The following is a 15,620-nucleotide window of genomic DNA, read 5'->3' as shown; positions in this document are numbered from 1 at the left end:
TTTTCACATGGCTGTGACATATTCGCTGGTTTACTGATGGTGGATCCGTGCTTTCCAGCAGTGTCAATGTCAATGTCAGAAGTACTGACCCCCACTAAGGCTCAGATGGGCTCAGGTTCAGTCATCATTCAAATAGTGATGGCAAATCACTATTTGCCATTCAGGTGAGCATCACTGTAAATTTAGTGAGGATATGTGAGGTGATGCACCAACAGAGTCAATATGTTTGCCCCTGACCTCATTATTGTGTTTCTCTGGATATCTAGTCTCTAGATGATAAATGGATTAATGTAATTACTCAACAGCTCTGCCCACATTCTGATGGCCTAGTGAAAATTGAGATTCCTACAGGCTCCTCTCACTAAACTGTTGATGAAACTGGCAGCTTCCCTTTCACCACCACCTAACAGCATACGGAGTGCCGTTGCCTCTGTACATGCTGTTTGCCTCAGACTAGCACACTCTTTCCACAGTGAACTGCTCCTCTAGGCTGAACAATAGAGCCTAGTTATATTTGCTGTATACAGCCTAATGATGGCAGAAAATGCACCCCACTCTCTATCTGACAGCCCTTCTATGCAAGTATTGGGAGACTCAGTGTTCCAAAAATAAACATGTTCATACAGATTTTCATATACTTATTGAGCACACTCATATCTATAGTGGGAGAGCTGGCAATCTTGTATAGGTGTTATCTATGTTAAGTTGAGTAGCAGTGCTAGATGCAGGAACTTACATGAAGTTTTTCAGTTCTGAAGAATGAGAGGCTTAAAAATGTTAGACAGGATTCATATCCACTGTGTTGCTATGATCATATAGCAATCTGAAAGACTAATTAAGGTCAAACTTCAAGTTACATTCCTTATATAGGTGGGATTTCTTTACAGAGATCATTTATATGAATTTGTTACAATCACACTGTACACAAAATCTTGACTTTCTTCATTATGACTCACGTAAATAGGAAGGAGAGTGATTTAAGTTTGTGGCATATGATATAACAGGGTAACGTTGACACATTCTGAAATGTCAGAATATCCAGATTATACGTTCTAATCAGAGGACTTTAAATAAATTATCAGAATTTTCATTTTCACTTTGAACAAAATGAAGCTTTAGCTTCAAGAGATTGTTTTTCAAAACAATGTCTCACGTGGCTGTACTACAAGAGATGATGGTGCAACTATATTTATAAGTTGTCCCCAAACCAGAAATTGCAACTGGGTGATGTTTGCTGGAATATGGTAGAGAAGATGCAAAAGACTTCAGAGTGTGAGGCTTTGTGTCATCTGTGGTTTCTCAAATTGATACTCCCCATTGTGTGTCATCTCTACAGAGAACACTGTCTCACTAGCTGAAGTGCTGAATGAAGTGTTGAGCTCATACTACACGTTTCTTAAAGGAACCAGCACTTTTATGTTTTTTTGTGCATGAAATATGGTTTGTTTTAAATACGTTAAATTCAAGTGTTTAAAAGGGCCAAGAACTTCATATTTTTCATTTATACCTTGCCACATCACAAGAGAAAAGCAAGTCAGCCTAAAACAAATTGTTAGCTTATACAGTGTACATTCAGAATAGGAAAACTACTAATTCAGATTTAATCACAATCTAAGAATGATTCGGCATACTTTGCTGAGCTATACAGCTTCACTGTTTCATAAGTAGAACTAAGACAAATCCTGCTGATTACTCTACATGATTTATATCTTCAAGAACCAAAGAAGGTCAACCTCTGTCAGCTCTCTCTCTCTCTCTCTCTCTCTCTCTCTCTCTCTCTTTCTCTCTCTCTCTCTCACACACACACACACACACACGCAAATTCTCAAACTGCTGCTTGGTGCATGTTATGAACAACAACAATAATCCTTGGTGTATCCTTCTCATAGAAAATACTAGTGAGCAATGTCTCCTCTCGTGACATTACTCATTTATTGACGATTTTGAACTTTACTAAATGTTCTCTCCCTCTCTCTCTCTCTCTCTCTCTCTCACTCACACACACAAACACACACACACATACTCACCCCCACACACCCACACATACATAACTGTGTTTAACAGCCGCAACAGAAGTGCTGTCTTTTTGAACTCTTCTTCTTCTTTTTTTTTTCACTTTTCTTCTTCCTCTTCTTCTTCTTAAGCTTTTGTTAGGATGCAAATTCTTAGCGAGAGCTATGCAACAGTTGTGTGAGAAAATACTAATGTGATTATCGCTATCTACTAAAAAGGAAATCAATGTCTGAGTGGTTCAGATAAAAAAAAAATGAAACAGCAAGGTTCAGTTCATTAACCATCAGAAGACAAAACAGTCAGGTAGAATTTTGCAATACAAAAAAAGAAGATAATGTTAAGCTCCTCTTGCATGGTCATCAGGAGGGATCAATGCTTGTTTAGAGAGCTGCCATCCGAACTCTGTTTATTTCTGATGAGACAGAGGGGCAAAGGCTGAAGAAAATCACTTGACTGAAATGGACAAAGAATTGTGACAAATGGAAAATTCCCTTGCAAATTACCCTATCAATCAAGCTCAACACTAAAACTTATTTGTCCCCAATTATTTATGCGAAACTGAAATGCCATGAAAACTGTTGCTTCCTTTGGCTTTTGTCATAAAAGTGTGCTCATGACCACTTTACCTTACCATAAACTTTTATGAGAAGTTGTTTGTTTCAGAACTGAGTAAAATCAGTAAAAGAAGCAACCACAATCCATGTGGAAACATTTGTTCATAACTAACAAAGCAACTGGAGATATTGGAAGACTTGTCACTTAACATTTCATTTCATAGCTATTTTTTTTTTTCAGTCACGCTTAGAGGGTATTTCTATCTGAAGAGGAAATCTGGTCACACAGGAAACGTTTGTGTAGTGATGTTTTATACCAGTACCGAGAATATGTAGCTTCCCATTTGTCAGCATAGCTAGTGGGAGCACTCTGAAACATGTTCCAGTGGTAGGCTACAATTAAATTCGTCATCACAGGTCTGTTCGAACGCATGATTACACACTAATGTCGTGACTAAAACTATGCTTAATTGAAGGAACCAAGTCTAAGAGCTAAGGGAGGACCTCCTCAATCGAACACAACTTGAGGTTTGCGGCCTAAAATTCTACCCTCTATTTATGCTATTACATAAACAATTCAGCGAATTTGTGGAATGACCGGAAATATCACTAAATGAAATCATGTAAAGAAAGAAAGACAAAAAGAAAGAAAGGCTGACCCCTGAGCTCGAAATGGAGTGCAATGTGCAAGAACGCAGTTTAATGTATGACTAGAAGAGGGGCAGGTCGAGCAGAATAGATAAACACCTTTTATAGTCGTACACTCATGGAATGCCTGGAACACCTCGTTTATGACGGAGTAAAGCAAACTCCACTCATATTACAGCACTGTACATATATCTGGTTTCATTGTGTCTGATATGATAACCAGTGAAAGGTCTGTGCCTCTTTGGGCTTGAACTAAATTACTGAACAAAACCAATATTTTTTCCCTCCCATTGCTAAAAGGCTTCGAAAAAATTTTGCAAGTTCTTTTTTCCCGCCCTTCTTCATTCACTCTAAGATCCAAAAGGTGGCACTGTTGAGTTTTCTACGTGCAGATTTTGGGCCATTTTTGAGCATGCTTTGTGTCAACCTCTCTTAAAACCGTTGTTATCTAAAATAATTCTTGTTTTACAACTACAGTTGCGAGACTATTGCTCAGTAAATGTTCGTGCTCTTAAAATGCAGGAATTTCAGATTACCTTTGAAAATATTTGGTTACAGTGGTGTGGAGCTTGTTGTACAAGAGTGGCCGTATACAAGACAAATTTTCCACATTTAATGATTAATGTGGTCGCTAACTCCATTATAATACAGAGGAAGAACACAGAGCATTAAGCATGTCTAGCCAGTTGCTTCAGTGTCATACAGAATACAGAAAAGGTTTACCTGAGTGAATTTTATTTTTCTTACATGTGTATTTGTTTCTCTCTGTTGTTCATAATAATAATAATAATAATAATAATACAAGAAGCGTCGAAAGTGATGTATACATAAAATGACATTATGGAACACACTGCCCGATGCAACTTTAACTGGTGCAATATGTACAAACGACTAAATTAAACACGTATAAAATCATTGTTAGAGTTGTTTCCAGCTCATTCCTAACCCACATTCGACCGAGACAAGAAAGAGTTAAAGGTTTGAGTTCCAGCTGACAGTCAGCTGATAGCCTCTGACAGTTGAGAAAAGTTTTGTTTCTGTACTAATATGCTAATTGGCTCTCGGATTCAGCCAGCCCATTGGCTAAACCTTCGAGTCAATTTCCCATTTCAAACCTGACGTCAGGGCAGCTATAAAACTCAGCAATGCTTTTAAAGTCATCTACTGTGTGTTCCTTTTAAAAATCTACTAGAAGTCAGGGTAATTTCATGTTCAGGACGACATTTAGCCTACTCCTTTCTTCACCCGTTCCGAATTACACAATGTATTCGTGAAGAGACAGCAAAGTGTTAAATGTTTGAAATACAAAGCCGCCGAAATTCTCATGCAAAACGAAGGAAAAGAAACCCGCACGCTCAGCTCTCATGCATCTGTGCAGTAGACTCTACAAAAGAAAACTATTAATTTGGAGTTAGGAGCGCGTCGCTGCAAAACTGAAAACCTTTTTTTTTATACTGGTGAGAGTCAAAACATTTTATCAAGCTGGCTCATACTCTTCCAAACCAGACCAGTTTGACAGCTGCTCTTCACCCCCTTTGGAGGACTGTCAGCAGCAAGAGGATGGCATCAGAACTGGCAATGAGCAACTCCGACCTGCCCACCAGTCCCCTGGCCATGGAATATGTTAATGACTTCGATCTGATGAAGTTTGAAGTGAAAAAGGAGCCGGTGGAGCCCGATCGCAGCATCAGCCAGTGCAGCCGCCTAATCGCCGGGGGATCCTTGTCTTCCACCCCGATGAGCACGCCTTGCAGCTCAGTTCCCCCTTCTCCAAGCTTCTCGGCGCCAAGTCCGGGTTCGGGGAGCGAACAGAAGACACACTTGGAGGATTTCTACTGGATGACCGGTTACCAACAGCAGTTGAACCCGGAGGCTCTGGGCTTCAGCCCTGAAGACGCAGTTGAGGCGCTTATCAACAGCACTCACCAGCTTCAGACGTTCGATGGCTATGCTAGAGGGCAGCAGTTTGCTGGTACAGCCGGCGCAGGAGGCACCATGCCCGGGGAAGAGATGGGATCAGCTGCCGCTGTGGTCTCTGCAGTTATCGCTGCTGCAGCAGCCCAGAACGGAGGTCCCCACCACCACCACCATCACCACCACAGCACCGGGCACCACCAAACACCCGGAGTTCCGTCCAACGGCAACTCTGGAGCAAGCCATCAACACATGCACTTGGACGACCGGTTTACGGATGAGCAGTTGGTGACCATGTCAGTGCGAGAGCTCAATCGGCAGCTACGGGGGGTCAGCAAGGAAGAAGTAATCAGGCTCAAACAAAAGAGGAGGACCCTCAAAAACAGAGGCTATGCCCAGTCCTGTCGCTATAAGCGGGTCCAGCAACGGCACGTCCTGGAGGGAGAGAAGAACCAGCTCATTCAGCAAGTGGATCACCTCAAACAAGAGATCTCTAGGCTGGTCCGAGAGAGGGATGCATACAAAGAAAAATACGAGAAGCTCATCAACAATGGCTTCAGAGAAAATGGATCCAGCAGTGACAACAACCCCTCATCTCCAGAGTTTTTCATGTGAGTCTCCACATAATATAAGACAACAAAATAGTTCAACTGAGTTTGTCAGTGCCCCACTTAAAACGTTTCTTCGTGAGTTATTGTTTGTTTTGTTTGTTAGACCAAGGGGGAAAGTTGCCAACTTTTAAAATCTTTTTCGATTTTATGAGAATGGGGTTTGGTCAAACGTTCTTGAGTTTTTCGGGTGCACAGACATGCAACTTATCATCGATACGTGTTCATTTTTGGAGCGTTCTCTGAAACGTGCCATCTTCGTATTTTATTGCCATTATTATTTTTACAGTGCGCATCTGTCAAGCTCTTGAGTTTTTCATCGATGTTCATTTGGCTTGCAGTGTCCTTGAATAGGCTATGCTCTGTATTTTTTCCCCCCTCAAGTTGATGTTTTAAATGTTTGCATGCATTCTGATGTATGCACCATGTATGCACCACTCTTCGACCCTTTTGATTTTTTTTTTTTTTTTTTTACTGAGTAGAACCAGAATAAATGCTTGCCAAAAACGGTTTCATTTACCTCCAGAAGGAAGGTTTTTGGCCTTTTTCCTGTTTTTTTTTTTTCTTTTTTTCTGCCAAAGTCTGAAGACCGCGAGCCTGCCATTTTACCCCATAATCATCTCATGCGTTCTGCTTGCCACTTTGTGTTTAGCAACAACAAAAGAACTTATCATAAGAAACTTTAAACATGGCTTAAAGAGAGACAATTGAACAGGCCTGCATGCTGGACATGTATGGTTTTCTTTTCTTCCTTTTTTTGTGTTTGAAAATGAACTTTACGGGGATGACTCCAGCATGGCATTCATACCTTTATTTTATTACAAACTCACTTTTTTGGAATGTCAACAAAAAAGTGAAAGGAACATTCTACCACCTCCCTTCAGTGAGAAAGTATTTCGACCGTGTTGACTTGCACGATCATCAGCGCCCATTGCCACACAGTTCATGCACTGACGCATTCCTGTTGAAAGTTGGCCGTCTGGAAGCAATGTTTCGAGGGAGTAAAGGACCTCAGCGTTTCTAAAAGGAATCCCTCTCTGGGACTAAAACTGTGTATTGCTTAAAGCGGTTTGTTTATTTAATAAAAAATCTCATCCTTATGCATTTTGGAAACTATGGAATGAACTACGGATTTTAGCATATAATTTAAATATAGTTTAATTATCTGTGAACCTTATAGTTCTGCTACAGTTTTATGCTAAGCGGAATGCTGACTTCAGTAGATTGGATTTAGATGTAGGATACACTGTGATCCTATGCACTAAATTGTTCTCTGTTGTAGTTAACAGATTTGAGAGGTTACAAAGTTGTATTATACAGCAGGATTTTTATGATGCGGAAAGCTTTTTTGCAGTATGTGCTTGCAATTAAAACAGAAATGTCACTGATGTAGCCTAGCCCTTGTCATAACCAACCACGCACTGTATTTCAAAAGCCAAAGTATTAAACCGGGGGACATTTAGCTCAGTGTGGGAAACCATGCACTTAAAATGTTCTTTCCTCGTGGAACTGAAGTATTTGGACCAGATGCACTAAAATGTAGCCTACAATCATATATCACAAAATGGAAGCTATCTAAAACGCTAATTTAAAAGGCATTCTGCATTGCTGTAAAAATTTAAGGATCATATTAGTTATATTGCCAAACGGGACTAGTTTCCTTTGTCTTAAACAATTTCATTATTTACAAGGCAATAATATAATAATCAATAATGTCTGGACATTGTTAAATAGTCAGGGATTGACACCCTGCTTGTAAAAATGGGGAAATACCATTCATCAATAAATTTTTAAAATATGTTAATTAAAACTTTTCTTATATATTTTGCTGTGCAAAATTATTTCTCTCACTAACCGTATGTGATGTTCATATGTGCTTATTTTCGTTTCATACAATACATGATATGCAATAAAATGCTATTTGGGCTTCAAAAAGTCTGTATTTTTTCTGGACACTGATTGACTGTATTTTATTTTAAACATAGCAAAGTAATTGCGTTATAAATGTGTCCAATAACACTATGGAGGTATATCAAAAGTACCGACTCTTTCGGAAGCCAGCATTTTGCGATTATCTATCCCCTACAGCCTATATTTGAATATTTGTAATTTCTGAACTTTCGAGTGGCGAACACGTGATAACTTAAGTCGCCGCTAACAATTTCATGTTTTTCTGCGTGAAACAAATACAAAGTGATATAAATGTAGCATATAGCCTGCTTAAGAAAGAGATATGCATCATGTTCTCGAACATATATGTGTATGCATATAAAAGTGCTGAGTGCGCATCACAAGAAGAGCTGTCACATGAAGAGTGATTCCGATGTTAAATGATATAGCCTAGCCTACAGTCCCTCATTTGACGTAAGAGTGCAAAACAGGTATACCATATTATTTTCTAGATCTTTTTGTACTTTGAGTTGTACATTGAACAACAGTTGGGACAAAGTCACGAACCACTACATTGTACTGTATCAATGACCTTACAAAGACAGCGGGACTGTCTGTTAAATTAGTAGCAAAACTTAATTTTACAACGTTGTTGAAGTCGTCAGTTCGCAATCTTTGCGATTACCTTATTAAAATAGCACGTCACAAATCAAATAAATGAGAAGACAACAGCATGATTGGCGCAACGCGACCTTCTCCGTCATGACTGTGGTGATTTATCGCTATCATAGACCCAAAGTCACCAAATCATTTTTGCTCTTTGATTTTTTTAAGGTCCTACTTCATCTTACAAACTGCGTGCAGTATGCTGTAAGTTTCGGCCGTAATTTGGGCTGCTTCAAAAGTATTATTCAAAATCACTTCATTCAGTATCACTGTGTTTGTAAGTACAGTGAATCATTTGTATTGCATTTACATTAGTTAGACAACTGGCTGTTGTGCATCATAGATTATTATATTTTCAGCGAAGAGCAGAATCCTAAATTAATTTGCACTGCACTTTTTAAAATGATTGAAAGTCCCCCCCGCCTCTTTCTCTCTCTCTCCCCCTTTCCCCCTTTCCCCTCTTCCCTCCTCTCTTTCTATGTGTGTGTGTGTGTGTGTGTGTGTGTGTGTGCGCGCGCACGCTCGCATGTGTGTGTGTATGTATAAAATCAGGAGTTGGCACGAAAGTGTGTGTATGTGCGTTTGCATGCCCAGTGCTTTGCCCTCTGTTTTATCTGATGTGGTAGAATTGAGACCCATATTTATCTGTCTGCCTGCTCATTCTCTTATGTCAGATATAGCAGTTTGATTAACAGATTAAACAGAGCATGACAGACACCAAACAAGCAGAGAAGTAGCCAGGTCTGCTTTTGAATGTGAGATTATGTACTGTTATAATACGGTGTCCCCCGAACAAAGTTCAGAGAGCTCTTTGAGGGACTGCTGATTAAAGTGTAGAAAGTGACGCCAACACTCAGTAGCAGTCTTCTTTGGGGAAAATGACTCAACTATTTATGGCACCCCAGAACCCACATGCAATGATTCCAGGAGATGACTTGTCTTTTTGTGTTAGAGAGATTCTTTACTCATGATTCCCTGTTCCACAGCTTCTACAAGAAAACATAATCTTTGAAAATAAATATACCTGTAATTAACTGTGACTACAGAATTAATGGAAGCAAAATAGCAAACACTATTTTAATTTATTGCTCTGCTCTGTTAGTGGATTTCCTGTGTGAGGTTGGTGTGTGCTCCTCCATCCTGGGAAGCTGTGGCTAGGCTGTGTGTTTTCTGCTCAGGAGAGTGAGGGAGGAGAGAGACAGAGACAATAGCTTCAGAATGGAGTGATTTTCCCAATGATTAATCGCCTAGAAAGGGTTCAGCCTGTGCAATGTACAAATGATAAATCATGATGGTGACTCTGTGTAGTTGTGCAAGGTCCAGCTCTTAGCATGCGTATAAGGCACCAGCTCTCTTCTGAGTTTACTGTGAACTAAAGCCATGGTTTATCTAATTGCACATAATTTTGCCAGAGATATGTAAGTGGGTTTCTCATTTTAAATATAGAATAGATGTTATATAGAAATTTTGATAGGACTCTATTCTGTAATATTACTTTTTACTTGATGTTTCTTTTCTTTTCTTTTCTTTTCTTTTCTTTTCTTTTCTTTTCTTTTCTTTTCTTTTCTTCACTTTTCTGTTCTTGTCTTTTCTTTTCTTTTGCTGTTATGTTTTGATGAAAAATCTAGTATGACCTCTGAAATGCCTCAAGATCATCTTAAATTATGTTTTCTTTACTTTGTTTATTCAACCTGTTTATTCAGTGACTTTACCTACTAGTGCCACAGATCACTTAGTCCTCTCCATAGATTTTTAATACTTATAAATCACATTTTATGTCTTTAAACCCCCTCGTTTTAAGTTAGTGCCCATTCAAACAGTTTGAAAAAAACATACTTTTAAGGGATGAATAAAAAACTCAGACTGAGAATAAGTACATAACGACAGAAGATCTTTTTTACAACAACAACAACAACAACAACAACAACAAATCATGCATTGAGCATGGAAAATTGGACAATTGTTTTTCCTGACCGATGTTCCTTTTGAGACCTCTCCTCTTGGTCTTCCCAAAGGATATTGACAATATGCATACATGGACAGGAATACTGAAATGCTGCTAGGTTGCATGTGTATGCCTACGTCTGTTTGTGCTACATCATTGTCTGTAAAGTCACTATGTTATGCCCGGTTGTTTGTGTGTGTCTGTGTGCGCGTGTGTGTGTGTTTGTGTAAACATTGACGAGTGTGTGTGTGTGTGTGTGTGTGTGTGGGGGTGTGTGTGTGTGTGTGTGTGTGTGTTGGACTTTCCGAGGATGCCTTAAGGTCAGTGAAAGAGCAGGAGAAGCGCTCTTGGAGTCATTATACTGATCCCTGCCCTCTGGGGAGCCCGTGTTCATTTCCTGTGCAGTCTCTCTCTCTCTCTCTCTCTCTCTCTCTCTCTCTCTCTCTCTCTCTCTCTCTCTCTCTGTCTCTCTCTCTCTCTTTCTCTCCCTCTCTCGCTTTCTTGTCTCACTCTTTCAAATCAACAGTATCTCAGAATGCAACCGAAATTAAAACATCACTTCATCATTTAATCATTTTCTCGTTTAGGTTGTTAATCACCAATACTTGTGGTCAGTGTAACCTTTAGGGTATCTTAAAGATATAAGCAATCAAGAGGGGCTTTTCAAAAAACTACTGGGCATGAAAAAAAAAAAAAATTATTTGATGTAGATGCAAATATAGGAAAATATGAACATTTATCACTTTTTTCTGAAAATTTTTACATTCAGTTATGAACAAAGCTTTTGCCCACACACAGTCCTTTTGATTTACAGAAAATAACATTCAACACTACAAAACCATGTTAATCAGTTATAGGAAGAGAAAAAATACAGAAAGAAAGAGAGGGAAAATGATTGTGGATGGTGTTATGAGGCAGCTCTGGGCATTCTGAGCATCCTGAACATACACGCTGAAAAGACTGAGAGTACCAGCGCCCATCCTGAACATGCACAGATGCGGTAAATCCGTTGGATGGCTGTGTGAGCATGTAAGTGTTTGTTTGTGTGTAAAAGAGAGAGGCCATTGTTGATACAGCTAGAGATCAAACAGTAGTAAGCAGCTTACGTAGGAGTCAGGTATGAGAGTCATAGCAATGATGCATGATCTCTTTCAACACTGAACAGCAACTGATAAATAATTGAGTACAGTCTTTTGTTTACCCTTCATTTAGACTGCTTTATTAAGATCACTGTGTTTACTAAAGAACAGATATAAGCTGTTCTCATTTACTGTTGACTGAGTTTGCTGTTTGATTTAATTTGGTGTTCAAATAAAACCATATTTCAAAGAATATTGTATATAATTTGATTAAAAGAAATTATTCAAGGAAATGCCCTAATTTTTAAACATTCCTTTCTTTCTTTCTTTCTTTCTTTCTTTCTTTCTTTTTAATAATGCAAATGTTTTGCTAGAGTAGATGATCAGTTCATGAAAATTTTCATTGTCACTTCCTTAGAGACTTCATCGGAGAGAAAGGCTAAGTGAGTGACTGAGAGAGGGAGAGAGAGAGAGAGAGAGTATTTGTGTCCTCCTGTCTTGTTATCAAACAAAGCTGCCTTGCATTGTGAAGGTCATACAGAAAAAAAGGATGCGTGATACACTTTAAATTGGAGAAAAGAAGCAATTTCCTTGGCTGTGAAAGTGAACTGAAGATCAAATAAAATTCACTTATTTTATTGGGAAATGATTCCCTTCCCTGTCAGCGAACTTTGCATTAGAGAAAGTCAAGCAAAGTTTCAAAGAAATATTTAACACTTCCACTTCAGTCTCATTAAAAGCATTGTCCTTGAGAACAGTCTGGCTTCAGGTTATGTTGATAATGAGGTGGACAATATGCTTTTGGAGTAATTTTATATGTCTACAAATGTACCTAAAGCACAGACAAAGTGACATCTATAAATCGAAACCAAGCTCCCTCTCGGGAGCTGAATCGTCTCAAGTGTTATAAAAGTTGAACTATCTGTAAGCATTCATCCGACTTAAGGGAGACCCATTGTGTTTTTCAAGTTATAACATAAAATGTTTTTTAAATATTCTTTTTTTTTTTCTCACTGCTGACCATAACACACTTTAACCTCTTTGGATCAATTTAGGCATCTCATAATGGGTTACAGCAAGGATAAACTATTTTAAAATGAACAAAACTTGTGTTTCCTAAATTGTCAAATATATATTTGCGTGCCATTCTGAAAAATGCTTTCAGAGGAGCCAAACTGTACAGTACTCAGTCTAGCACTCTCTCAGACTGTCGGTGGGATTGTTTGAGTCATCTTATGCTAACACAGAGTGTCTGCGTCTCCCTGATAAATGGTTTGCGTTTGCTTTGATTTAAAGCGTCTAAGTTTATGTCCTACTGTAGTCACTTCATCATCTCCGGGGACTGCTACTGTTTTCCTGCAGTCACTAAAACTGAGTTATGTGACATTCATTTGAAAACCCAATAATTTAAGTTTTTGCTCCCTTGTTCATTTCTTTCTTTCTTTTTTTTTCCAATCCCCTCACAGTAACAGAGTGGAGGTTCTGTATTGTTTATTTGAGTTATTTTCTGAATCTCTCAAAGAACCAGACAGACGTACGAGTTGGAGCCTTCTTAACACTACAACCTAATAGTCCCTGTCAGGGATTAGGATATCTTATTACATCTTCTTAAGATATTTAGTATTTAACTGAAAAAACAGAGAAAATATTATGAATGAATCTATATTTCTCATAATATTTTGACTATGATTTGGCTATCACTATGTGCAGGTTTTAATGTTCAAGAGCATTACTGTGTATATATATATATATTGTTACTTACTGTGTTGCATTATTTTGAGCAGAGACACTGTTAGTCAGCAATTTAGTTAGTCAGTTAGGCTGTTTTAATTTCAACCCGTATATACATGTTTCCTTCCTCATGCTCCGTGCACACACACACACACACACACACACACACACACAATCTAAGTGTCATAGAAATTTTCTTTCTCAACACATTGTATTTTTTTGACACAGTGCCATGTGCTGTACATGTATATGTGTGTGTGTATGTATGTATGTATGTGTGTGTGTGTGTCTGTGTGTGTGCGTGTGTGTGTGTTTGTATTGCAGTACGTCCAGGTGCGTGCTTGGCTGACTATCTTTTTATGAGCTTGTGTGTAGCATTTGAGAGAGGATGAGTTACTCTCTCACTCGAAATGTCAACAATCTGATTGATGTTTAGAAATCAGAGCACACTGCTTGTGGAGTTAAAGGTCAACAGAAGGCCAACACAGGTTTCCTATTGCTATAGTAGACACTGGCTGTGTGTGTATGTGTGTGTGTGTGTGTGTGTGTGTGCGCGCGTAGTAGTGGGTGCTCTTGGTATTACTGGCATAATAGAAATAGTAATAAAAATGAGTTTGACACTGTAGGTATTTCATACCTATAATTATTTAGTTACCATAATTTTCTCTTCTGCCCATTAACTACTGTTACGTTGACAGACATGAACACTTGTGAATGTACGTGTATGCACATACAGACGCTCTTTCTCGCAAACACACACACACACACACACACACACACAGGCACACACACACACGCAGGCACACACACTCAAACACCAATACACACTCAGATTTCTCCTTGATCATTTCTCTTTCATCGGATGAATGCAAATGTTGTATGTAAATTTTTTTCTAAGATGAATATGCATATTGATCAGATTAATAAAGCATGAACAATTTCTTACTCCTCCATTTCAAACTTCAAATTTCACCTTAAAGTGGCAGAGATACTGTTTATTCTGCACAACTGGTAGAGGCAAGGAGTCAGAGAACTCCTCTGGGATTAAAAAAAGATAAAAAATCTGAATTTTAGTGTGGTCAAATTTTGTTTATTAACTATTGGTAACTGAGCTCGGTCATCCACACTAGAATGCATAGTTGTTGTTTTTTAAATAAAACTGTAATGATGTATTTCATCAACGATTAGCTAAGCGCTAATTTCTATATATAAATTTATCGATGGAAATGATTTATAATGTTCAGTCTGTCTTAATTATCTTAATCACAGACAATCTGGTTTTGCCTTCTATTCTTGATTGTAAATAGCACTGCTTATACCATTTCTTCATTCTGAATGAAAAAAAAATGTCACAGTCACTGAATGAGTAATTGGGTTTAGAGCATTTGTTGGTGTGTGTGTGTGTGCGCGTGCGTGCGTGCATGCGTGTGTGTTTGTGTAGCTATCTTTATTTAGCTTCTGATCTTTATTTCTTTACTGTGTGCTATACCAGGTCGTCCAGAAAATTCCTTCACCTGTGACTGTAAGCTCTGATTTCCCCCATCCCTGGCCTTGAAGACTGAGGTAAATTCCCTCTGTCTCTCTTTCTGTCCTCTCTTCTCCTGTTCTATTTGTCTCTGTACAGCAATCATAACACATTGATCATGGATGTATAGAGTTCAGTCAATACGAAGCTCAATACAGAAATATTGTCCTAACTGACATATTGTGAAACATAAACAAGACTGATGATAATGATGATAATTACTTTCATTATTATATAATGTAACTATTATGAACAAATATGTCCTGGGATATTATTAATTTTATATGTTTAACTATGGATTGATAAATGATAATATTAGCATATCATATAGCATTTTCATACAAATATGTTTTAACATACTAGTCAGTTGATAAATGAATGGGTAAATTAATTTTTGCCCCTTATTTCAGCTGACAAGAATGGTACAAAACCAGAAATTTGTTATCACATGATAGTTTCATATTCAGTAAAATGGTTATCCTTGGGTTTGGACAAGGTTAACCGAATGAGATTAACCTTGTCAAATCGTGCAGGAGTGAACTGATTTTACTAACTTCGTTCAGAACAGTATATCCTCTGAAATGTCCCATCTCTCACATCCTACACCTGAACTACAGCAGGAAGTATAAAATCACCTTCCCACGGGCTGAATTCTTTGTGCAGTCCTGATGAATTTTGAAACGCTGTAGCGTATCTGAAAGAGAATCCATCTTTCTCAGGGAGCAGCTTGTGACTCACTCAGGCAGCTCTGTATGAGGCTCACAAATGACATCTCTCTCAGAGCTTTAGCAAAGCTCACTGCTGCCTCCACGCTCTTAGGCCTTTTAGTGACCCGAGACAATAACCTTCTCAGTGGTTTACCGAACAAGATTGATTTAGCACGGTTCTGAGACTGTAACGAGGTCATGGCAAAAAATGAAAGAGTATCTTATACTGTATATGCACAGTACATTATGTGGTTTTGTCTCTGAGAGGAAAGGAAGAGCTTGAACTGCAGGGACTGTGTGAATTGACCGAATGCAGCGAATCTGTGAAGAGTCGACGATG

General features: G+C 38.6%; 1 protein-coding gene across 2 annotated transcripts; it reads left to right on the top strand.

Moving 5' to 3' along the window:
* Positions 1-4,775: 4,775 nt before the first annotated feature.
* On the top strand, positions 4,776-5,744 carry mafa (MAF bZIP transcription factor a). 2 transcript variants are annotated; one of them, XM_030766053.1, is made up of 2 exons: positions 4,776-4,868; positions 5,388-5,744. In XM_030766053.1, the coding sequence occupies exons 1-2, from the start codon at positions 4,776-4,778 to the stop codon at positions 5,742-5,744; spliced, it is 450 nt and encodes a 149-aa protein (XP_030621913.1). The 2 variants fall into 2 exon arrangements, with proteins under 2 accessions (XP_030621913.1, XP_030621912.1); XM_030766052.1 differs by having other exon boundaries at positions 4,776-5,744.
* Positions 5,745-15,620: the final 9,876 nt, after the last annotated feature.

Source organism: Chanos chanos, chromosome 2 (genome assembly GCF_902362185.1).
Source record: "Chanos chanos chromosome 2, fChaCha1.1, whole genome shotgun sequence".
In the NCBI taxonomy this organism is placed as follows: Eukaryota; Metazoa; Chordata; class Actinopteri; order Gonorynchiformes; family Chanidae; genus Chanos; species Chanos chanos.
This window is presented reverse-complemented; position numbering and strand designations above follow the sequence as displayed.